The following is an 18,080-nucleotide window of genomic DNA, read 5'->3' as shown; positions in this document are numbered from 1 at the left end:
GACCTCGGCTTCGAGGTCCCACGGCGGAGTACCGGCAAGGACGCATGCGGCAGCGCAGGCCACCGTCCTGTACGCCCTGCACATTCGCAGGGCGACCACCCTCTGGGGCCTCCTCAGCAGCGCCTTCGTCGCCGCTGATATGGCCCCACTCCAAATGGGATCCCCGTATAAGGCCATACTCCGAGTCACCCCGGCGTATAGCCTTCTGCATGGGGCTCCCGGCCTCCCGAGGTTGGGCAGGAGCCTGCCCAACGCCGATGCGGCGCCCACTATTCGGGGAGCAAGTTGCCGGAAATGCTCCCCGAAGTTCCATCGCCGGTCCAGGACAAGTCCCAGATATTTCATCTGGGACTTGACCGGGACCGGTACTCCCGCGATGGAGATGTGGGCGCCTGCCGGCACCGCCCAACCTCTACCCCTCCCGCCCTGGCACCACTCCCTGCCTCTGATCAGCTGCGAGTGGCGGGCGAAGGCGTTTTTCAGGAAGCAGTCTCTCCTCCAGTGTCTCCAGCCTCGCACTCACCATACCTCCAACTTGGATCAGTATGGAGCGTGTCAGCTCTTCCACGAACCCACTATCCAGCGGACACAACGACTCTGACACGTGCACTGGTTGTGACGATGGCTGAGCAGGAGATTGAGGGATCGAGCTCTTTTGGACATCCCGTAACTCTTTACGGAGTTCCGTTAATTCCCTGCGAAGTTCTGTCACTTCTCTCTGCAGATGCTCATTGTCAGCCTGTAGTTTAGCCGTCTCTTCATTGGAGGATCTATTATGTAGAGCCTCCACTGCTGTCTTGATGGACTCTGCCGCATCCTTCAGGGCACGTTGAAACGTGCCCTTTAGGTTCCTCGACTTGGTCGCCACTTTCAGTATGATGTCAACATCATCTACAACAACTTGCTTGTTCAAAGCGGCAGCCGTCTGTGAGTCACAATCTTGTGCTGTTACTTGACGCCCTAGAGTAGCCCGTTTTGCACTAACAGCTTGGGCCTGCTCCTCAATTTCAATCTCGGCCCTCAAACGTGCTTCATTACGCTTTTGAGCCAGATATTCTTTGGACGGTAATGTATTCACCCTCTGCTCTCCATTACTAGAAGATGCTATAGGAATTCCTTTTTTAGAGCTCCAAAAGCGGTTCGTAGTATCTGATGCCCGCTCTGATGCCGACGTTTGTATACTCGTGTCCGAGTCCGATCGAAGATCCTGCCGAGAGCCTATAATCTCTTGGTGACTTTCCCCAGAGCACGGCAAGCGCGCAACTTGCACCACTGCTACTCTGTCCATGTCGATGGTGGTAGCGGACTCCTCCGTGGTCTCCGACACCGCCACCTGGTCGATTATAACCGCAACTTGTTCAATATTCGTATCCTTATTCAATGCCAGGTCGTGTTTACGGGAGTCGGCTTCCCGCCGACTCACGAGGCAGTTTTTGCCCCCCCCCAGAGTACGAGGGGCTGCCATCCGCCGAAGCGTATGGGCGGGATTCCCCCTTTCGGGGACCCGCCTGGGGATCATTTTCCAAACTTGCCTTGTTCATGGTTTTTAAAAAGGGGTTACCTCCCCATAGGGGGGCGCTCTATTGACTCGATACCCTCCAGCCATACATCCCATCGCCGAGCGCCGGAACTTGAGATTGGGGTAATTTTTAGAGAGGTTGTCTTCCTCGCGGCCCTCCTCTGTAAGAGAAGGACCCCCGGTCCCGCTCAATGTGGGATTACGGGTTGCCCGCTGTTGGTTGAGGCCACAGTCAGTCTAGAAACCGACGCGTCGCGCAAAGCGAAAGGCATTACCTTCTGCTTAAAGAGCATATGTGTATGTTCTACTCTTCCGATTCACTGGTCCGCCCCGGCTAACCGGTACCCACCATATCTAGTGGGCGTATCTTGCGACAACGAACCTGTCCCATCTTTTGGGCAAACACTCATACTGAGCATCCGCCTGGCCTCTCCGCTATGCCCTCTGCTGATCAGAGGGACATGCGGAAGGGCCCTCCGTTTGCTTCTTAGCTTCACGACAGGCTGGTTTGCCTGCAGCTACTAAGCCCCCCCACCGCGACAAGGTGAGCAAAGACGGAGGGGAGGTTGTCAACGCCTGGATTAACTACATGTAACAATGCCAACAAGCGTCCCACTTCTGGGCATGGGTCACTTCTACTTTCTATAGTATTTCGCTCAGGAGAGTAACGCGTGTTTTCCACATGCTGGTTTCATCACAATGTTTTCCTTCATAATTAACGAGAGCTAAGTGGTTAGCGCTGTAACGAAAGTGTCGTAACGGAAACAGGAACAGACGTTAAAATAAGTCTTAGCGGAAACGGAAGCAAAAGTGTAAACACTTGAGATGTTTGAACGAAGTAGTTCTAAACAAATTAGTTTCATAAATTACACTTAACACAACACAAAACTGCTAAAAATCCTGTCACAAAAGTTACAGAAGCAGATAGAGACATAGATGAGAATTGTCTGGTCACTTTCGTCTTATAAATATGTTTCGTCAATTTTCTTTCACTCATTCTCTCTTCATATTTGAACCATATAAGCATCCCTTACATACTGCTCCGGAATTTGTCCATCATATTCACTCCAGCCATAGGAACGTCTCAAACCTCTAATTTCCGATTAATTATTTCTGCTTCTCTGGATTATCATTTTACTAGGTATATTACTAGACATAAAACATCACATAATATATATGTATATATTGTATACTCAATAGACGGATGTCACCATCAAATATTCTACATGTACAGTATATTGATAGAGAATAATAAATATTAAGCGCCGAGAACATTTCACGGAGGCGGCGCACCATTTGCCGGATAATGGAAAAATTCCATGGAAATCGCTTTCACGGTCTCGCCTGTACACTCCTCAGAGAATCGATTTGAAATAGGCTTTGCGTAGGTGAGAAAATAGGGATGACGTGCATTGTAACAAAATGTTCTAAAAACATAGGCTGAATTATTACTGGTAGCCTATTTTGTGAATCAAAATCATGACTATTTAAGACATATCGCCAAGTTCTTAGGTTTTTGCGTTTGCTCCCATAAGAAATTAAACAATTTTTTCGGATCTATATCACGTCTATTTTCTAAATAAACCAACGTTTTGGGCCCTTTACAGATTAATGATAAGTCATCAACCAGTTATGTCTGTCATGATGTCTTTTTTTATTTTAATAATATTATTAATGTATTATTATGTAGTGTTTTGTACCGAATTATAATAAATAAAAATTAATTAATTAATAATAAATAAATTATAATAAAAAGTTATTTAGTTGATGTGCCCATATGTATCCCGTATGTAATGGATTCCGATTCGATTGTGTACTATTGAATTGATAAGTTTCGTTATAGAACGTTTACTGTCATATTAATTTTCATATTTTATTGATCTTGAAGTGTTACTTTACAATTACGTAACGTGAAATTGTAGCTGAAACCGTGAAACAGGAAATATATTTTCGCGCGCAAGGCGATAGTGGAGTCATCTTTATCGGATGTGTTTTAAAAAGGTTTGAGTCACACGAACTGATATTTTGTTCCTAATTTTCGACCAAATAAGTGAAAATAAGTATTATTTGTACTCATACACGTGTTAACGAGTAAAATGTACAAATGAGTAATAAAGGTTTCAGAATTAGCCCCAAAGACATTATTTATTACATATCTAATATTAATTTAAACCCTACTATTCTGCACTATTGTTATTAAAATTGTTACATTAATTTAGAGTAGGGCTGTACATGTTTAAAGAAAACAAAAGATAATCAAAAATATGATACTATCTTTAACCAATTCATAAACAGTCATTAAATAGAACCGCACACAAAAAGTCCTATTATTATTATTAATTAATCCGCTTTATGATTAACGGCTGAGTTTGTCAACATCTGTATAAAAGAAAGTACAACTATGACAGTAGTAGGAATTTTGCCGTGGTGTCATATTAAATTAGAAATATAAAGTTAGAAAAATAGAATGGTTAAAACTTGCTGACATGTACTTGTATCACTTGACACCAAACGCGTCCACGTGGTCCACCTTACTATCTCAATGTGACGTCCACAAATGTTCGCGTAAAATTGAATTTTGTCAGTACTTTGTTGATACTTCTCTATGAAGAAGCAGTAGGCGGCAACTACACAAAAAGTACTTGCAAGTTCTTTAATTGGTTTTTGAGATTCCTATAATGAAACGGCGTACCCCGTCCGTACCGTCCGTTATCATAGTCTGATATTAAATTTCAAATTTTACCGTAAACGCCGCTACTGTCCAGGAACGGGTTAAATGATTATTACTAATTACAGGTGTCTTGCGACAATATTACTTCTTTTTATTTACCTGGTATCAACCCGGAACCATAGATCATTATCATTACACAAAAAAAAATAATGTTCCGCAAAGAATATTATTAATGAAAATTCTCTAACAATATATAATACCTGCGATGTTCCAATACTATAAAGATATTAGAGATGCCCATACAAAGCCGGGCTAAGTCTTCCGCCACTGACAGAATGAGCTGCACCTTAAAAGATTACTTGACAAAGGCAGGCTTACGTTCAAAGAACTACAATATTTAGGGCTTAACTTTTGTCGTGACGGCTTTGCAGTGGGTACTATTGGAAAAATTACGGGGAAAATGTCGACACAAATGGAATAACTGAGTAATCTTTCTTTACTTTTTAAGTAGGTAGCACGTTAACCATATTTTCAGGGGAATTATACAGGGAGCTAAACGAGTGGGTTGAATAACGGATTGATAAGTAAACAGTAAAGAGAGCTGAGGTACCCACCTTTTTTTTCTTTACTAGCCTTCAGTAAAATGTATATATTTTTTTACGGTAGGTACCAAGTGACGGGACGAACTAGTCGTGTGCCTGGTGGTAAGCGACACGCCTGTCCAAAGCAGTTCCAGTGGCACTGCTACCCTGCGACCTAAGTTGACAAGTTCACATTACCGCTTGGCGGCAGAAGTAGGCAAGATGGCAGTAACTAATATATGCAATATTTAGAGCCTAACTTTTGTCGCGGCGACTTTGCGGTGGGTACCTACTATTGGCAAAATTACGGAGAAAAATACTAATTTCATTCGTAGAATCTATAAACCTTTGAGCTATAAAGTTGTCATTTTGCAGATGTTGCCTTTTTACACCAAGGCCAAGGGTGCATTTGCACTAATACTACTAACTAATCTTATTTTGTAAATTATCAAATATTTTGACCACAAATTGCAAAGCTCAGTTGACATTGTTCTTATTAGTTTGTGAAACAATATGCATGAACTTAACACAAATACAAATATCTAGACCCAACTATTCCCTTAAAGTCGTAACTTAATTCAAAAGGACCTTTTCAACGAAAACAAGTGCGGTTAGTTTCTACAAATTTCATACAACAACGAATATGATTTGGGAGGAAGTTTTCCTTTGTCTAGCCTTAGGGGTAAAACCACAGTGTAACGTACCTTAACGATGTGGTAAGCGAAGTGTACTTGACCGTCATCATTTTAATGCTTCCTTTTGTCTTTTATGTCTCAAGGTGAGAAAGTCGAGTTAGTGGAAATTTATAATGAAAAGCTTGAAGATAAATGTGTTTTCTTTTTCTTATTTCTTATGAACTTATACCCAATTGTATATGACATGTCTATCGTATACTGTAAACTTACAAGACTGGACAGCACTGCTGAATGAGTGACTCCACACACAAACCCAGTCTTTTGCTCGTTTGCCATGGAGATTTTTTGTTATTTCATGCAAACAAGGCATACAAGAGAACATAATACAATTTCTCATCAAACTGCGAAAGCAGTTTGTTGGCGAGGTTACACTCACAATCACAAAACTATAGTACACCTAGTACGAGTGCATTTATCACCATACCATTACCATATTTACCATACCATTACCATTACCATACATTTACCATTACCATACCAATAATTTATAATAGCGTTTAAAATGGTTCTAATTAATCTTCAGCTACGAAATGGGAAAAACAAGTGGCCCGATCGGGAAAGTAGACGAGTCATTCGCACTATTCGGTCTGCTTTCCCGATCGGTCCACTTTCACTAAAGAGGACCGATCGGGAAAGTAGACGGCCACAGAGGCAGAATTGTGCGATATTTTTTTCTAAATACCATTTTCCTTCGAGTAATGTTTGTTTGTTGTTCAAAATTGGTCTTGGTCCTGTTTTTGCAGTTTTGCAGGACCAAGACCGTCCCAGCAAGAGAGCAAGAACAAAACGGAGCCTGCAAGACTGTGAGAGAGTATGGCGCCAAAAATTTACAATAATTTACCAAAAGTAACTAAGGAAGGTCTGAGAAAAACATTATGCTATGTAAAAAACAATTAAACAACTTATTGACCAATAAAATGTACTATACAGTGTCTAATTATTTTTTTTATAATATCAAGTGACGGGACGAACAAGTCGTGCGCCTGATAGTAAGCTACACACACGCCTGTTTTATAGCAGTAACAGTGCCACTCAGAGCTTTAAATTTCAAAGATCTGAGGGCATTGCCACTGCTCGCGTCACCCTGAGATATAAGTTGACATGTCCAATGTGCTTGTAACCATCACACTTAAAGTGCTTTTCCTCCGGCGAGGAGAGACGAGACGAGGCGATGCGAGTATTGAAATCTCTTTCCACCAAAAATTGCCATCGCGAGCTCGCGCGAGCACGCGCGGTCTCGCCCGAGCACTCGTGAGGTCGCGCTGTGGTTATGTATAGTGAAAACACGGTGCTGTTCAATTCGTCTAGCGATGAACACGCGGCTAAAGTAAATATAAGCTTTTGTATCCTCTAAGATAAAATAAATAAATAAATAATAAATAAAAATAAAATGAACTTTTTCGAAAATAACTTTTTTATAATCTTTTGTCCCAGGCCAAATACTACGAACTAGCAAAATACACATAAAAATGTTTACAGCCGGCGCAATATAATGTAAACATATCAATGTTTACATTATATTTTGCAACTAAACTCATTTGCAAAAAAAACTGGCACTTTTAATTTTTTCCTTGCCTGAAATAATTACAATACGAAAAAGGTTTTATTCATTCAAAAATGTCACTGGCTTGATAGTTAAGTGTTCTCATTTGTAAAAACATTCGTTCCAAATTCAAATTTCAGAAATAAAACCTGTCTACAAGAGAGTTACTCTGCACTGCATAAAACGGCGGGAATTGTTGAAAGTTCATATGAACTAATTAATCACTTTTAAATAAATTTTGATAAGTTACCTAGTTTAATTTATTATTTTAAGTTATTGTTCCATTACTATAAGTAGTCTCTAAAATGGTTGACAAAACAATAATAGCCAGCAAAATTATAGCGCTGCTTGAAGAAAATTGTTCTCAATGTTATGTATCCCAGAGGCTGAATGTGAGTCGTTCGACAGTTCAGAGGATTTGGCAACGATATCAAGAGACCGGTTCCCCCAATAAAAGGACAGGTTCTGGAAAAAAATCATGCAACGAACCACGGGATGACCGCTTCTTGGTAAGCCGGGCGTTGAGAAATCACAAAACTTCATACGTGGACTTCAAGAAGAACCTTAAAGAAATGAGAATAGTACAAATTAGCCTATGGACCGTCAGAAGCAGGCTTCTTGCTGCCAATATACGCAGTCATCGCCCAGCTCGTGGCCCTAAATTACTCCCTGAGCATAAAGTTGCTAGACTTAACTTCGCTGGAAACCATGCTACATGGACTCAAGAGGTCTGGAGAAGAGTATTGTTCTTTGATGAAGCCAGGATTTCTCTGTGTGGTGAAGACCGCCGTCGGCGAGTGCTACGAAAACCAGAGGAATGCTTTGCAGACGTGCGTTTTGAAGAAGTCACCCCTTATGGTGGGGGCTACGTTATGTTTTGGACAGCGATTAATTCGATGGACCATATGGAGTTAGTCTTCACCGAAAATGGCACATTGAATGCACACCGTTACATGACGGATTCTAATTCATCACGTACAACCCGCATTGACTGTTCTTGGAGAAGATTCCATTTTTATGGATGACAACACTCGCGCCCACCGTTCTGGCGATGTGGTAGCGTATATTCAAGATGTTGGAATCTGGCGTATGTATTGGCCAGCTCGAAGTCCGGACTTCAATCCAATAGAGCATGTCAGGAATGTTCTGAAGCGACGGGTAAGGTCAGCGCAGACAGCACCACAAAACATCAGGGAGCTAAATAATCTCATCGCCGTGGAATGGGAACATATATACATATCCACAAGAGGTCATAAGCAATATCCTCGAAAGCATGCCTAGAAGAGTATGTTGAGAGCTGTGATTTTGGCAAGAGGAGGCCACACTCATAATTAAATTGTTACCATTTTTCCTTTACGTTACTAAAAAAAATCTTTTAATTTTTATTTTACTTAACGAGTAGTATTCTACTGACCACTGACACTAGAACGACATTTTCTCATTTAGTTAATCGAAATTAATAGAATAAATTTGCTGAAACCATTTTCTGCATATTCATTTCTAAGACTCTGAGAATACTAGTTAGTTAAATAATAAAATTTACTGCAGGTGACAGTCGTTCACCTTATTTGCTTAGGTGCCAGTTTTTTTTGCAAAAGAGTGTTTATTGTGTACATATATTTTTGAAAACGATGCAATGTTTTAAAAGTGGTTACATAATTATGATAAAATCACAATCCTAATCGTGTACATTTTAATGCAATTATAAATATATAATATGCATTGTATAAATATTTACGAAAATGATATGGATACATATATGACACCAGGACTATGTATTTTTCATTGACTGTAGTTTGTTTATTTTTCTCTGAAATAAAAGTATTCCGTCTAGTATGTGTCTTAACGAATCGGCTGAAAATGGTTACGATATAGCGAATCTTTTTGCTACACATTTCTCATCGGTATATAACAACAACAGTTTAAGCTTGAGTAATGATTCCACTGGTTGTAGTGATTGTCTACCTGGTCTGGTTAATTTTACAGTGAATGTACGAGCTTTTTAAGGATCTCCGTTCTAAAAAAGCTCGTGCAATTAGATGCTAATAAATGTGCAGGTCCTGATCACATACCACCATTGTTCTTCAAACGCACTGCAGCAGGATTGGCTTTTCCCCTGACGATTATATTTAATCACACTCAAGCGAATGAGTGGGAAAAAGCTAGAATTGTCCCAATTTTCACAAAGGGTGATCCACACTGTGATAGAAACTACAGATCAGTCGCAATTTTGTCCTGTCCACCCAAGCTGTTGGAGTCATTGGTGTGTCCAATAGTTACACAACACCTAGATAAATATATTACACCCCACCAACACGGCTTCAGAAAAGAAAGGTATTCAAACTAATTTAGTCAACTTTGTAACTTATTATATTTGTAACTTACTTTTATTTAGCCCATGAGATTGATAATGGCAACCAAGTGGATACTATATATACCGACTTTAGCAGCACGTACGACAAAGTTAATCATTATTTAGTTTTACAAAAATTAGAAGCTTTTGGCGTAAACGGATGTCTATTGGAGTAGCTTCGTCCATACTTATCGGAAAGATATCAGTCTGTCGTCATAAACGGCTTTGAGTCTAATGCGTATCTTGCACAATCAGGTATACCGCAGGGGTAATCTGGGACCGCTATTGTTTTGCCGATGATTTAAAAATTTATTAAAAAAGTGGAATCCAGTCTGTATATAGCATTGACTCAAAAAGACTTGGGCAGGATTGAAATGTGGTCTAAGTCTAATGGAATGGAACCTAATTCTAGAAAATGCTCATTCGTTCGCTATACCAGAAAGTTGAATAGTATTCCTTCGGCGTACTATGTCAATGGTCAACTTTAAGAAGAATTATGTGAAGTAAAAGATTTGGGTGTCATCGTAGACAGTAAAGTGAAATTTACAACACATATAAACACCAAATACTCCTAAACTCAATCTGTAGACTATAAATACTAAAAACCAAAATAATTTTATTTACCCTAGTTCGTAGTCAACTCGAATATGCTTCTGTGGTTTGGAACCCCGGGTATACGGTGCACTCTCAGCACTTGGAGTCTGTACAATGGGCTTTCACAAGACATCTCGCCTTTCTTTCGCGGGATATTTCCCATAGGTGCTCGTATGACCAGCGTTTGGGATTTTTTTAAATGAGCTCATTGCGAAATCGCCGTAAACTGCGTGATGCACATTTTTGCACAAATGTGTTAACGGAACCTTAAAGAGTGAAGAATTGCTTCCTCGCATTTCACTATCAGTTCCGTATAACTTACCCCGGAAGCACATCACTCGGTTGTTCCAACCACCGGTTTGTAGGACCAATGTTGTCAAAAATGCCCCGGTGTCTCGTCTTGGCTGCACTTATAACAAACTCAGTGCTACTTTACCTGACCTCGATATATGTTTGATTCCCTTGCAAAGTACAAATCCACCATTTTAAAACACATGTTTGCGAGGTTACCCAATTATGTGATTGTCTATTCTTAGTCTTAAGTTCTTTAAATGTATAAATACACATGCTGTTGATGTGCCTTTTGAAAAAAAAAAGTATTACGTACACATACATAGGTATTACCTGTATAATTAAACTATTATTTGATCAACATATTTTTTATATGTATGCATACAAAGCTCTAAGATTCATCATTACACGTACATCAGAAAGGTTTTAAAAATAAGAAAACTCTGAAAATTCTTTATTGCACTTATGTTCGCAGCCACCTTGAGTAAGCGTCGTAAATTTGGAATCCCTACTACGGTACTTACTCTAACAGCATTAAAAAAATACAGAAGAAATTCACTAGATTTTTAAGTTACAAATTTAAACTGCATATGGAGTACATACACCGTTTTGTGAAAAAATTCATCTGTTTCCTTTATATCTGCGGATAAATATAGCTGATGCATGTTTTTTGCTGAACTCCTCACTCACTAACAATATTATACTCAAAGTTCCTGTTAAGAAGTTTCGTAAGAATAATTTGCATCATGTTCCATGTGTTAGAGTGTACACCTGGGGGTAGATATGCAACACTTTGGGAATGATTGGTGTATGCGAATTGATGGAAGAACGAATACATGCTCCTAATCGTCACGATCTCTTACGCCATCGTAGAATAATTACGTTACAATTAAAATTTCACACTACATAGAAATCGCTATGAAGTGAATTAACACTTAGCTACAGCTGCGCGCTTGGCTTTACATTTTGCAATTTGGACCTCTTAAGATCTTTTTGTTTCTAGAACTCCGCGGTTTGCTTTTGTGTCACTGCAAAACGGGGAAACGAATATAAATTCAGTAGCAATGGAGCTCCTCTTGAAAGAGTTCGTCCAAGGAATACTGCTACCTTACTTATTTCTGTTGCCAAGCGATGAGGTGAGCATTACTGTGTTTCACTTTTGAAGGATAAGGGTGCGGTTAAATTACTAGCACATGGGATATACCAACTTATGTCGCAGGATGACGGACGCAGTGTCAGTGCCCCTCAAATCTTTGCGATTTAAAGCGCTGAGTGGCACTGGAACTACTATGGACAGTAGCATATTATGTATGGCATGTCGCTTATCACCAGGCGCACGACTTATTCGTCTCATTACTTGACATCATAAAAAAGTAATAATCATCGAAAATAATGGAAGGAAAAAATAATTTCTTAAGCAACAATGGGATTAGGGTTCAACAAAATGCATAATGTTAACAATTATAAGTGTAAAGGGATGTGTTTATTATTATAACAGCGAATTAACTTGCGCTAACCGAGTAAGCGTTGGTACCTATATGCGAACGTAATAAATGTTGGTAAAAAAAATGGCTTCCATAAGTTTACTCGCAGTAAAGCTCCATCGCGTCGGGTAGCCAGACCATAATGGGAGACTTGTACGCCGTTGTCCGCACGAAGGAATCCTATTTAATGTACCACCCCAAACCCAAGTCATCTGTCAACTTTAATATTCCAGTTTTAATCACCATTGCTCAACGACTTCCTCCAAATAGCCGTCCCATCGCCAGTTCTAAGAGCTCTAATTTTAAGGATGTCGTCCGGTACACTTTTCAAATCGTATGCCCAGCCGATAAATGCGAAGAAGTCAATGAACTTAGTTGTGAAATTTAAAATATTATTTCCCAATTCTTCTGATTTATAATCCCATGGAAACACGTGATGGTAGTTATGGAACCCCTCGCCCAAAGACACAAGTGATACTGAAGGACATTCAGTGGGAAGAATATTCTTGTCGTAAGGTTTGTACCCCCATTTGTGGGCGGCACTGTTCACTAGAAAAGTTGCGTTTAAGTTCAACATATAGCGTAGGATGTTAATATGCCAGGCATTATTGAATGTTTCTCCCCAGAAATACATGGGAATCACAGTTGGAAGCACGAAGCAACATATGCCAATGACTGGTATCGCGTACCTGTGGAAAATCGTTATTCAAAGTAAAAAAATAACACATTAGTTATATGTATATCGAAAGTCAGAATATACATGCTTACTTAAGTGTGCCAGTTATGAAAATTTTGGTCTTTGACATTGAGAAATGTCAAATTCTCTCACACAAACGCATTAGATAACTTCATAATGGCCAATAGAAGCAAAATTTTAAGGTTTACTTAAAAATAACTTAAAGGTTCTCATGACAATGTTTCATGCCCAGAATGATAAGGATCAAATTAATCTCTTTTACGGATTTTAAAATCGTTTAATGAACCCTTGACATCCGTAGAAATCGTAACGAAACACTATTACTTAAGATTGTTTAGAACCTTATATCACTTACTTTTTCTGGAACGTCAGCACAGGATTATTATAAATATCAGACAAATCAATAGTTTTCCCAAATTTCTTTACTGCAGGGTGTTTTTTCGTTATGAGCCACCCCAAATGGGAAAAGAAAAAACCTCTAGTTGCATTATGGGGATCGGCATCTGTATCACTGTACTTATGATGGAGTCTGTGATTTCTGACCCAGTCAATTGCGGTATTTTGGAATCCTATTGAATTAAAGAAGATGAGGATTATTTCCAATGGCAATTTGGTTTTGTATGACCGATGACACCAAAGTCTGTGCGCACCTGCAATGATGCCTAACTGGCCAAAGAGGTAGAAGATAAAACCTGCAAAAAATATTCAATTAACACATACAATTAATTTATATTTGAAAACTGGGCAGACAATACTGGATACATGTATCACTCAACACTACAAAATGTGCACTAGTCACACTACCTTTATTGTAATAGAATACGAGTATATTTCTATATATGTATATATGACCAGCTTTCTAATGATGTCAAAAGGCATAAGATATATTGAACTTCTCGACTGTACCAATACATGTAAGTATTTGTAGTTTTTACATGCCAGTGTAATCAAAGATTATGTACGAAAGCACTTACAATTCAAGATGGAAACCCATTTCGCAGAAGCGAAACACAAGTACAGTCCATATAAACCAGCTATATGCCAGTATAAGAATGTAAGAATATTGAAGTATAATATTTTGTATTCCCTTTTATCCGCTTGAGGAGCGACTAATTTTTCAAACATTTTGTATTTCGGTAAAGAGTCCTTTCCTGTATGTGATACCATATCCTGGAAAAATATATAATTTAGGATGAGAGTGCACATTTCAAAAATGGCTTACGTTTATTACGTTGATCGTCGTTTTTTTTAATACTAAGTGACGGGTCGAACTAGTCGTGTGCCTATCGGTAAACGACACGTCTATCCTTAACAGTTGCAGTGCCACTCAGAGCTCAAATCACAAAGATCTGAGGTGCCCTGCCATTGGGCCCGACACCCTGAAACATAAGTTGACAAGTCGCATGTGCCTGTAATTTCACCAGCACTTTTACCCTTCAAAACCGGAACGCACTAATGCTCATATTACTGCTTGGCGACAGAAATAGATAAGGTGGCAGTACTTCCCTGGACAAACTCTTTCACAAGGATCTCTACTACTACTAATTGCAAAATAGAGTCTTTTCCACTAAGTTCAATCAGTTGAACTAATCAGACAAAAATATTCCAATAAGTTCAACTAGGTACAACTTTTCAAAAAGTTGAACTTATTAGACGAAATTCATCCTGTTAGTTCAACTTCTAAAGCAGAAGAGTGTCCCTATTTTTTTTTATTTTAGATAAGTAGGGGAAAATTTATATTTGAGCGGTACGAGTACTTACAATAAATAATCGTTTCTATTAATACAGAAATCAGATGTTACAAAAATATTTCAAACTTTTTTCAACGCGTACGAAATCGACTGACATCACAAGGCTAATGCCAGTTCTTATAAAGCCCTGACAATTTTAATCTTAATGGCATAGAAGATTTGTTTTGAAAAAGCAAATAGGAGTTAAATTACTTTGTAAGACACACCTTTGCCATTCAAAAGCCATAAAGTTTAAGTATCGCAACGTCACCAATAGTTATTGTTTATTTATCGAGCTCCAACACAGCTCTACACACCTGTGGCGCAGTTTCTGAGTTCAATCAATGAAAAATGGATAATTTTACATAGAAACTGCGCTCAGTGTGTTATGCACGTTGTATGGACAACTGCGCTCAGTGTGTTATACACGTATTATGGACAATTTAATAGATGGAATGCAATAGGTACTTTTCCGTTAAACTTATGAAAGATTGCTCATAGTAGTTTCTCAATATCATTAAAGAACAATTATTATTTTTTAATTTGAAGCGGTAAAAGTAATGAATAAAAGTTTTGAATATTATACTAAAAATTGTGCTCCGATATCGCACCAGTTTGAATAGTGTAGAGTAGGGCTTCTTCACGTTGTCGTGTTACGACATTTTGAAGGGGTAAAGAACTACAAAATTATGGAGTGAAGTAACACTAAGTAAACGATACTTTTATATATAAAAAAAGGAATATGAAAACCTTGATAGTGTGGTAGAGTAGAAGGAGTGAAGTAGCGTGTAGGTGAAGGTAGGAGAAGAGGAGATGGAGGCCTCTGCCCTCGACTGCTTGAAACTGAGGACAGAAATGCAGAATCACATCAGTCCTCGGAGAGTAGCGAGGTCGTTGGCGAAACAGAGGTTATAGTGGAGTACCGGAGAGTACCGAGGCTGATGACTAAAACAGTCGTTCTAAACTTACATCAGAGGGTCTACTATGTGCTCTTAAAACAATTTTATTTAAGCCTGTAAGTTGGATTGCCTGTCAAATTCGTACTATGACCTCACAAAAACAATTCACTTTCCATGGAGTTTACATTACCCATTCGAAATCCGTTCACCTTTTCTTTCATAGCAAAATCGTATCATGACGTGCCATTTATCATGCACATGGCGGGCTCATCTGTAAAAATAAGCAATTCAAAAAAAGTTACTCCGTGGCTAACTTTTAGATTTTGTTACATTTTTAAGAAATTTCGTCTAAGTTTTACTATATTTTCAGTTTCATAATTATTTGTTATCTTTTTAGGCTATATAGCCAATTGCCAATAAATAAATACTATTAATTATTGTGCGTTTTTTTTTGAAAATTTTAGTTCTGTAATAAACCTACTTTATGTATTAGACGGCCTTAAGCCAAAATGTTCACTTTTAGTTCACTAAGAATCCGCTAGATGGCATTGATCTATTTGGCGTTATTTCTGAATCGCTGCGTTAACATTTTCCCTCGAATTTTGACTACTCGAACAAAATTTTATTAGTGTGGACTCACCCCGATCTCGCTCTTTGGCCGCCTAATCCCTTGGGTGAACACGGTCAAATACTTAGGAGTTTCGCTCAATAGGAAGCTATCATTCAAAGCACACGCGGAAACCGTCCGCGATCGCGCCCACTTTGTTATGAGGAGGCTCCACCCCCTTCTCAACAAGCATAGCAAACTCTCCCTCCGTAATAAGGTGAGATTGTACAAGACCTGCATCCGCCCAATAATGACGTATGCCAGAGTCGCATTCGCTCAGGCAAATCCCGCGCTTATACACCGCCTGCAGGCTCTCCAAAATAGATTCATGCGTAACGCGACGGGTGCCCTGTGGTACCTGCGCAACGCTAACCTCCACATAGTAAGGTAGCAGTAGTTCCCTGAACGAACTCTTTCACAAGGAAGTTCTACTAATTTTTTTAAATTTTTAAATGACAAATCTTAAATTTTTTAAATTCATTGTCTAATTTTTGATATTTGTTTAATTCATTTGACGTTATTTAATTTGTTATTAGTATTTTCACATAATAATTACATTTTGCAATTATTATCCTTAAAATTGCCCCATATGACCGCGTTTAAATTACTGAATGACATATTCAATCCATGTGTGCACGGCCATGTTATATTATTGAAAAAAAGCATCTTGCACTTCGTTTAGCCGGTCATGAAATTGTTCTGTGGTTACATTCAAAGAAGAAAGTCTCTTAAGGTCGTATTCTAGTACTCTACTCAATGCTCAAGTCAGGATTTGAGTAAGATTTAAAGCACTAGAAATCATACTCAAGTCCTTGCCATTAGGGTCGTATTTCCAGTGCTTGAAATCATACTCAAGTCTGCTCAAATCCTGACTTGAGCATTGAGTAGAGTTCTGGAATACGACCATAGGACACAATATTTGAAAAGATATGAAAAATAAAAATTTAAAGTTTGGCGTGATGGATATTAACCGATGCAGTAAAACTAATATATAAAAAAACTGTTCTGGGGACCTACTATGAGCTTATAAGCAGCCAGCCCAGTTCCTTGCAATTCACTTGATGTGGTAAATCTGAATTGCTTAAATTCGTATCATGACCTCATCATGACCTACACAAAGTTGAACGGGAATGGCATGTCAGGATGGTGAGTTTTACTTTTTAAACGCTTAGAATAATAACGCATAGAAACCTAGCCCGCACACGCTAAGTGAGGCAAGTTAGAGGGTTCCAAACGCGTCCCAGGAGCGCGCGGGCTGTTAGTGCTCAAGGTCATATTGCACCGCGAACAGCTCCAAAATTTTTTGCTAAAAATGACGAAATGTGCGGTAAATGGGTGTAAAAATACAACAGACAAACATAAAATAGACACTAACATCGCATTCCACAAGTAAGTAATGCGTTTCAACTCATATTTTTATGTAAATATTCACTAAAACAGAAAAATAATTTCGCGGCAACAAGATACGAAAGTGTTGCAAAGTAACGAATTTTTTTTCTCCCCATTTTGCTATTCTGTATCAAAATAATTATATTACGTAAATTTTAGTGGTGCCTGTAATTTCGATTTATTTGCGCATCTTGAACTAATATTTACTTGAATAAACATTAAATGTTTTCGTTAACTCCTGTAAGTGATTGGGACACTTAATTATTTTATAATACTTTTAACGGCTCTGCGTTCATGCTTTATTGAATAATTATTTATATTAATTTTATTTGAATTGGAGCACATATTGCAACAAATTTACAGTATATATTTGTTTCTACTATAGTGTTGGCACCACCAGTACAACTTTGATAGCTTATTATATGTCTTTCTTTTCGTAACTCAAGCGAAATATTTTATATTAAAATATTTTATTTTCTTAAAAGGGGAGCATTCTTAAGCGATTTTTTAATCTATTTTAACAGTTATTTTCTTTAATGTTTGCTTATGGCATTTTCGGTTTTAGGTTTCGAATATGGCACTTATTTCTAAATCCAAGATGCGGGCGCGATTCGAATAATGTCAAGTTGGGTATCGTTTTCGAGATGTTTGGGAATGTTCAATACAAATATAGCACTCATTTCTAAATCCAAGATGGCAAACACGACAGTTCAAACAAAAGCAATATTCGTAATGAGCACCCCCAAATACCTCGAAAACGATACCCAACTTGCCATTATTTGGAAAATCGTGCCCGCCATCTTGGATTTACAAATAGTGCCATATTCACATTGAGCATCCCCAAATACCTCGAAAATGATACCCACATAGCATTTTTTTGAAAAAATCGTGCCCGCCATCTTGGATTTAGAAATGAGTGCCACATTCGTAATGAGCACCCCCAAGTACCTCGAAAATGATACCCATATTGCATTTATTTGAAAACTCGTGTCCGCCATCTTGGATTTAGAAATGAGTGCCATATTCG

General features: G+C 38.7%; 1 protein-coding gene across 1 annotated transcript; it reads right to left on the bottom strand.

Annotated features, from left to right (window-relative positions):
• Window positions 1-11,944: 11,944 nt before the first annotated feature.
• On the bottom strand, window positions 11,945-14,978 carry LOC113226611 (acyl-CoA Delta(11) desaturase-like). The gene is made up of 4 exons (XM_026459311.1): window positions 14,909-14,978; window positions 13,403-13,598; window positions 12,784-13,120; window positions 11,945-12,420 (listed from the first exon to the last, which is right to left on the bottom strand). The coding sequence occupies exons 2-4, from the start codon at window positions 13,593-13,595 to the stop codon at window positions 11,967-11,969; spliced, it is 984 nt and encodes a 327-aa protein (XP_026315096.1). The 5' UTR covers window positions 13,596-13,598; window positions 14,909-14,978; the 3' UTR covers window positions 11,945-11,966.
• Between the last annotated feature and the right edge of the window lie 3,102 nt (window positions 14,979-18,080).

Source organism: Hyposmocoma kahamanoa, unplaced genomic scaffold (genome assembly GCF_003589595.1).
Source record: "Hyposmocoma kahamanoa isolate Upper Pololo Valley unplaced genomic scaffold, ASM358959v1 192, whole genome shotgun sequence".
Classification (NCBI taxonomy): domain Eukaryota; kingdom Metazoa; phylum Arthropoda; class Insecta; order Lepidoptera; family Cosmopterigidae; genus Hyposmocoma; species Hyposmocoma kahamanoa.
Note: the sequence above shows the minus strand (reverse complement) of the source record. Positions and strands in the feature narration are given on the sequence as shown.

What these genes read in the sequence shown, in the direction of transcription:
- LOC113226611 (XM_026459311.1), bottom strand. Translation starts at nt 13,595, where the DNA reads ATGGTATCACATACAGGAAAGGACTCTTTACCGAAATACAAAATGTTT. An exon ending in ATGGGTTTCCATCTTGAATT is followed by an intron (nt 13,121 to 13,402) that starts GTAAGTGCTTTC and finishes TATTTTTTGCAG; the next exon opens with GTTTTATCTTCTACCTCTTT. An exon ending in GTGCTGACGTTCCAGAAAAA is followed by an intron (nt 12,421 to 12,783) that starts GTAAGTGATATA and finishes GATTTTCCACAG; the next exon opens with GTACGCGATACCAGTCATTG.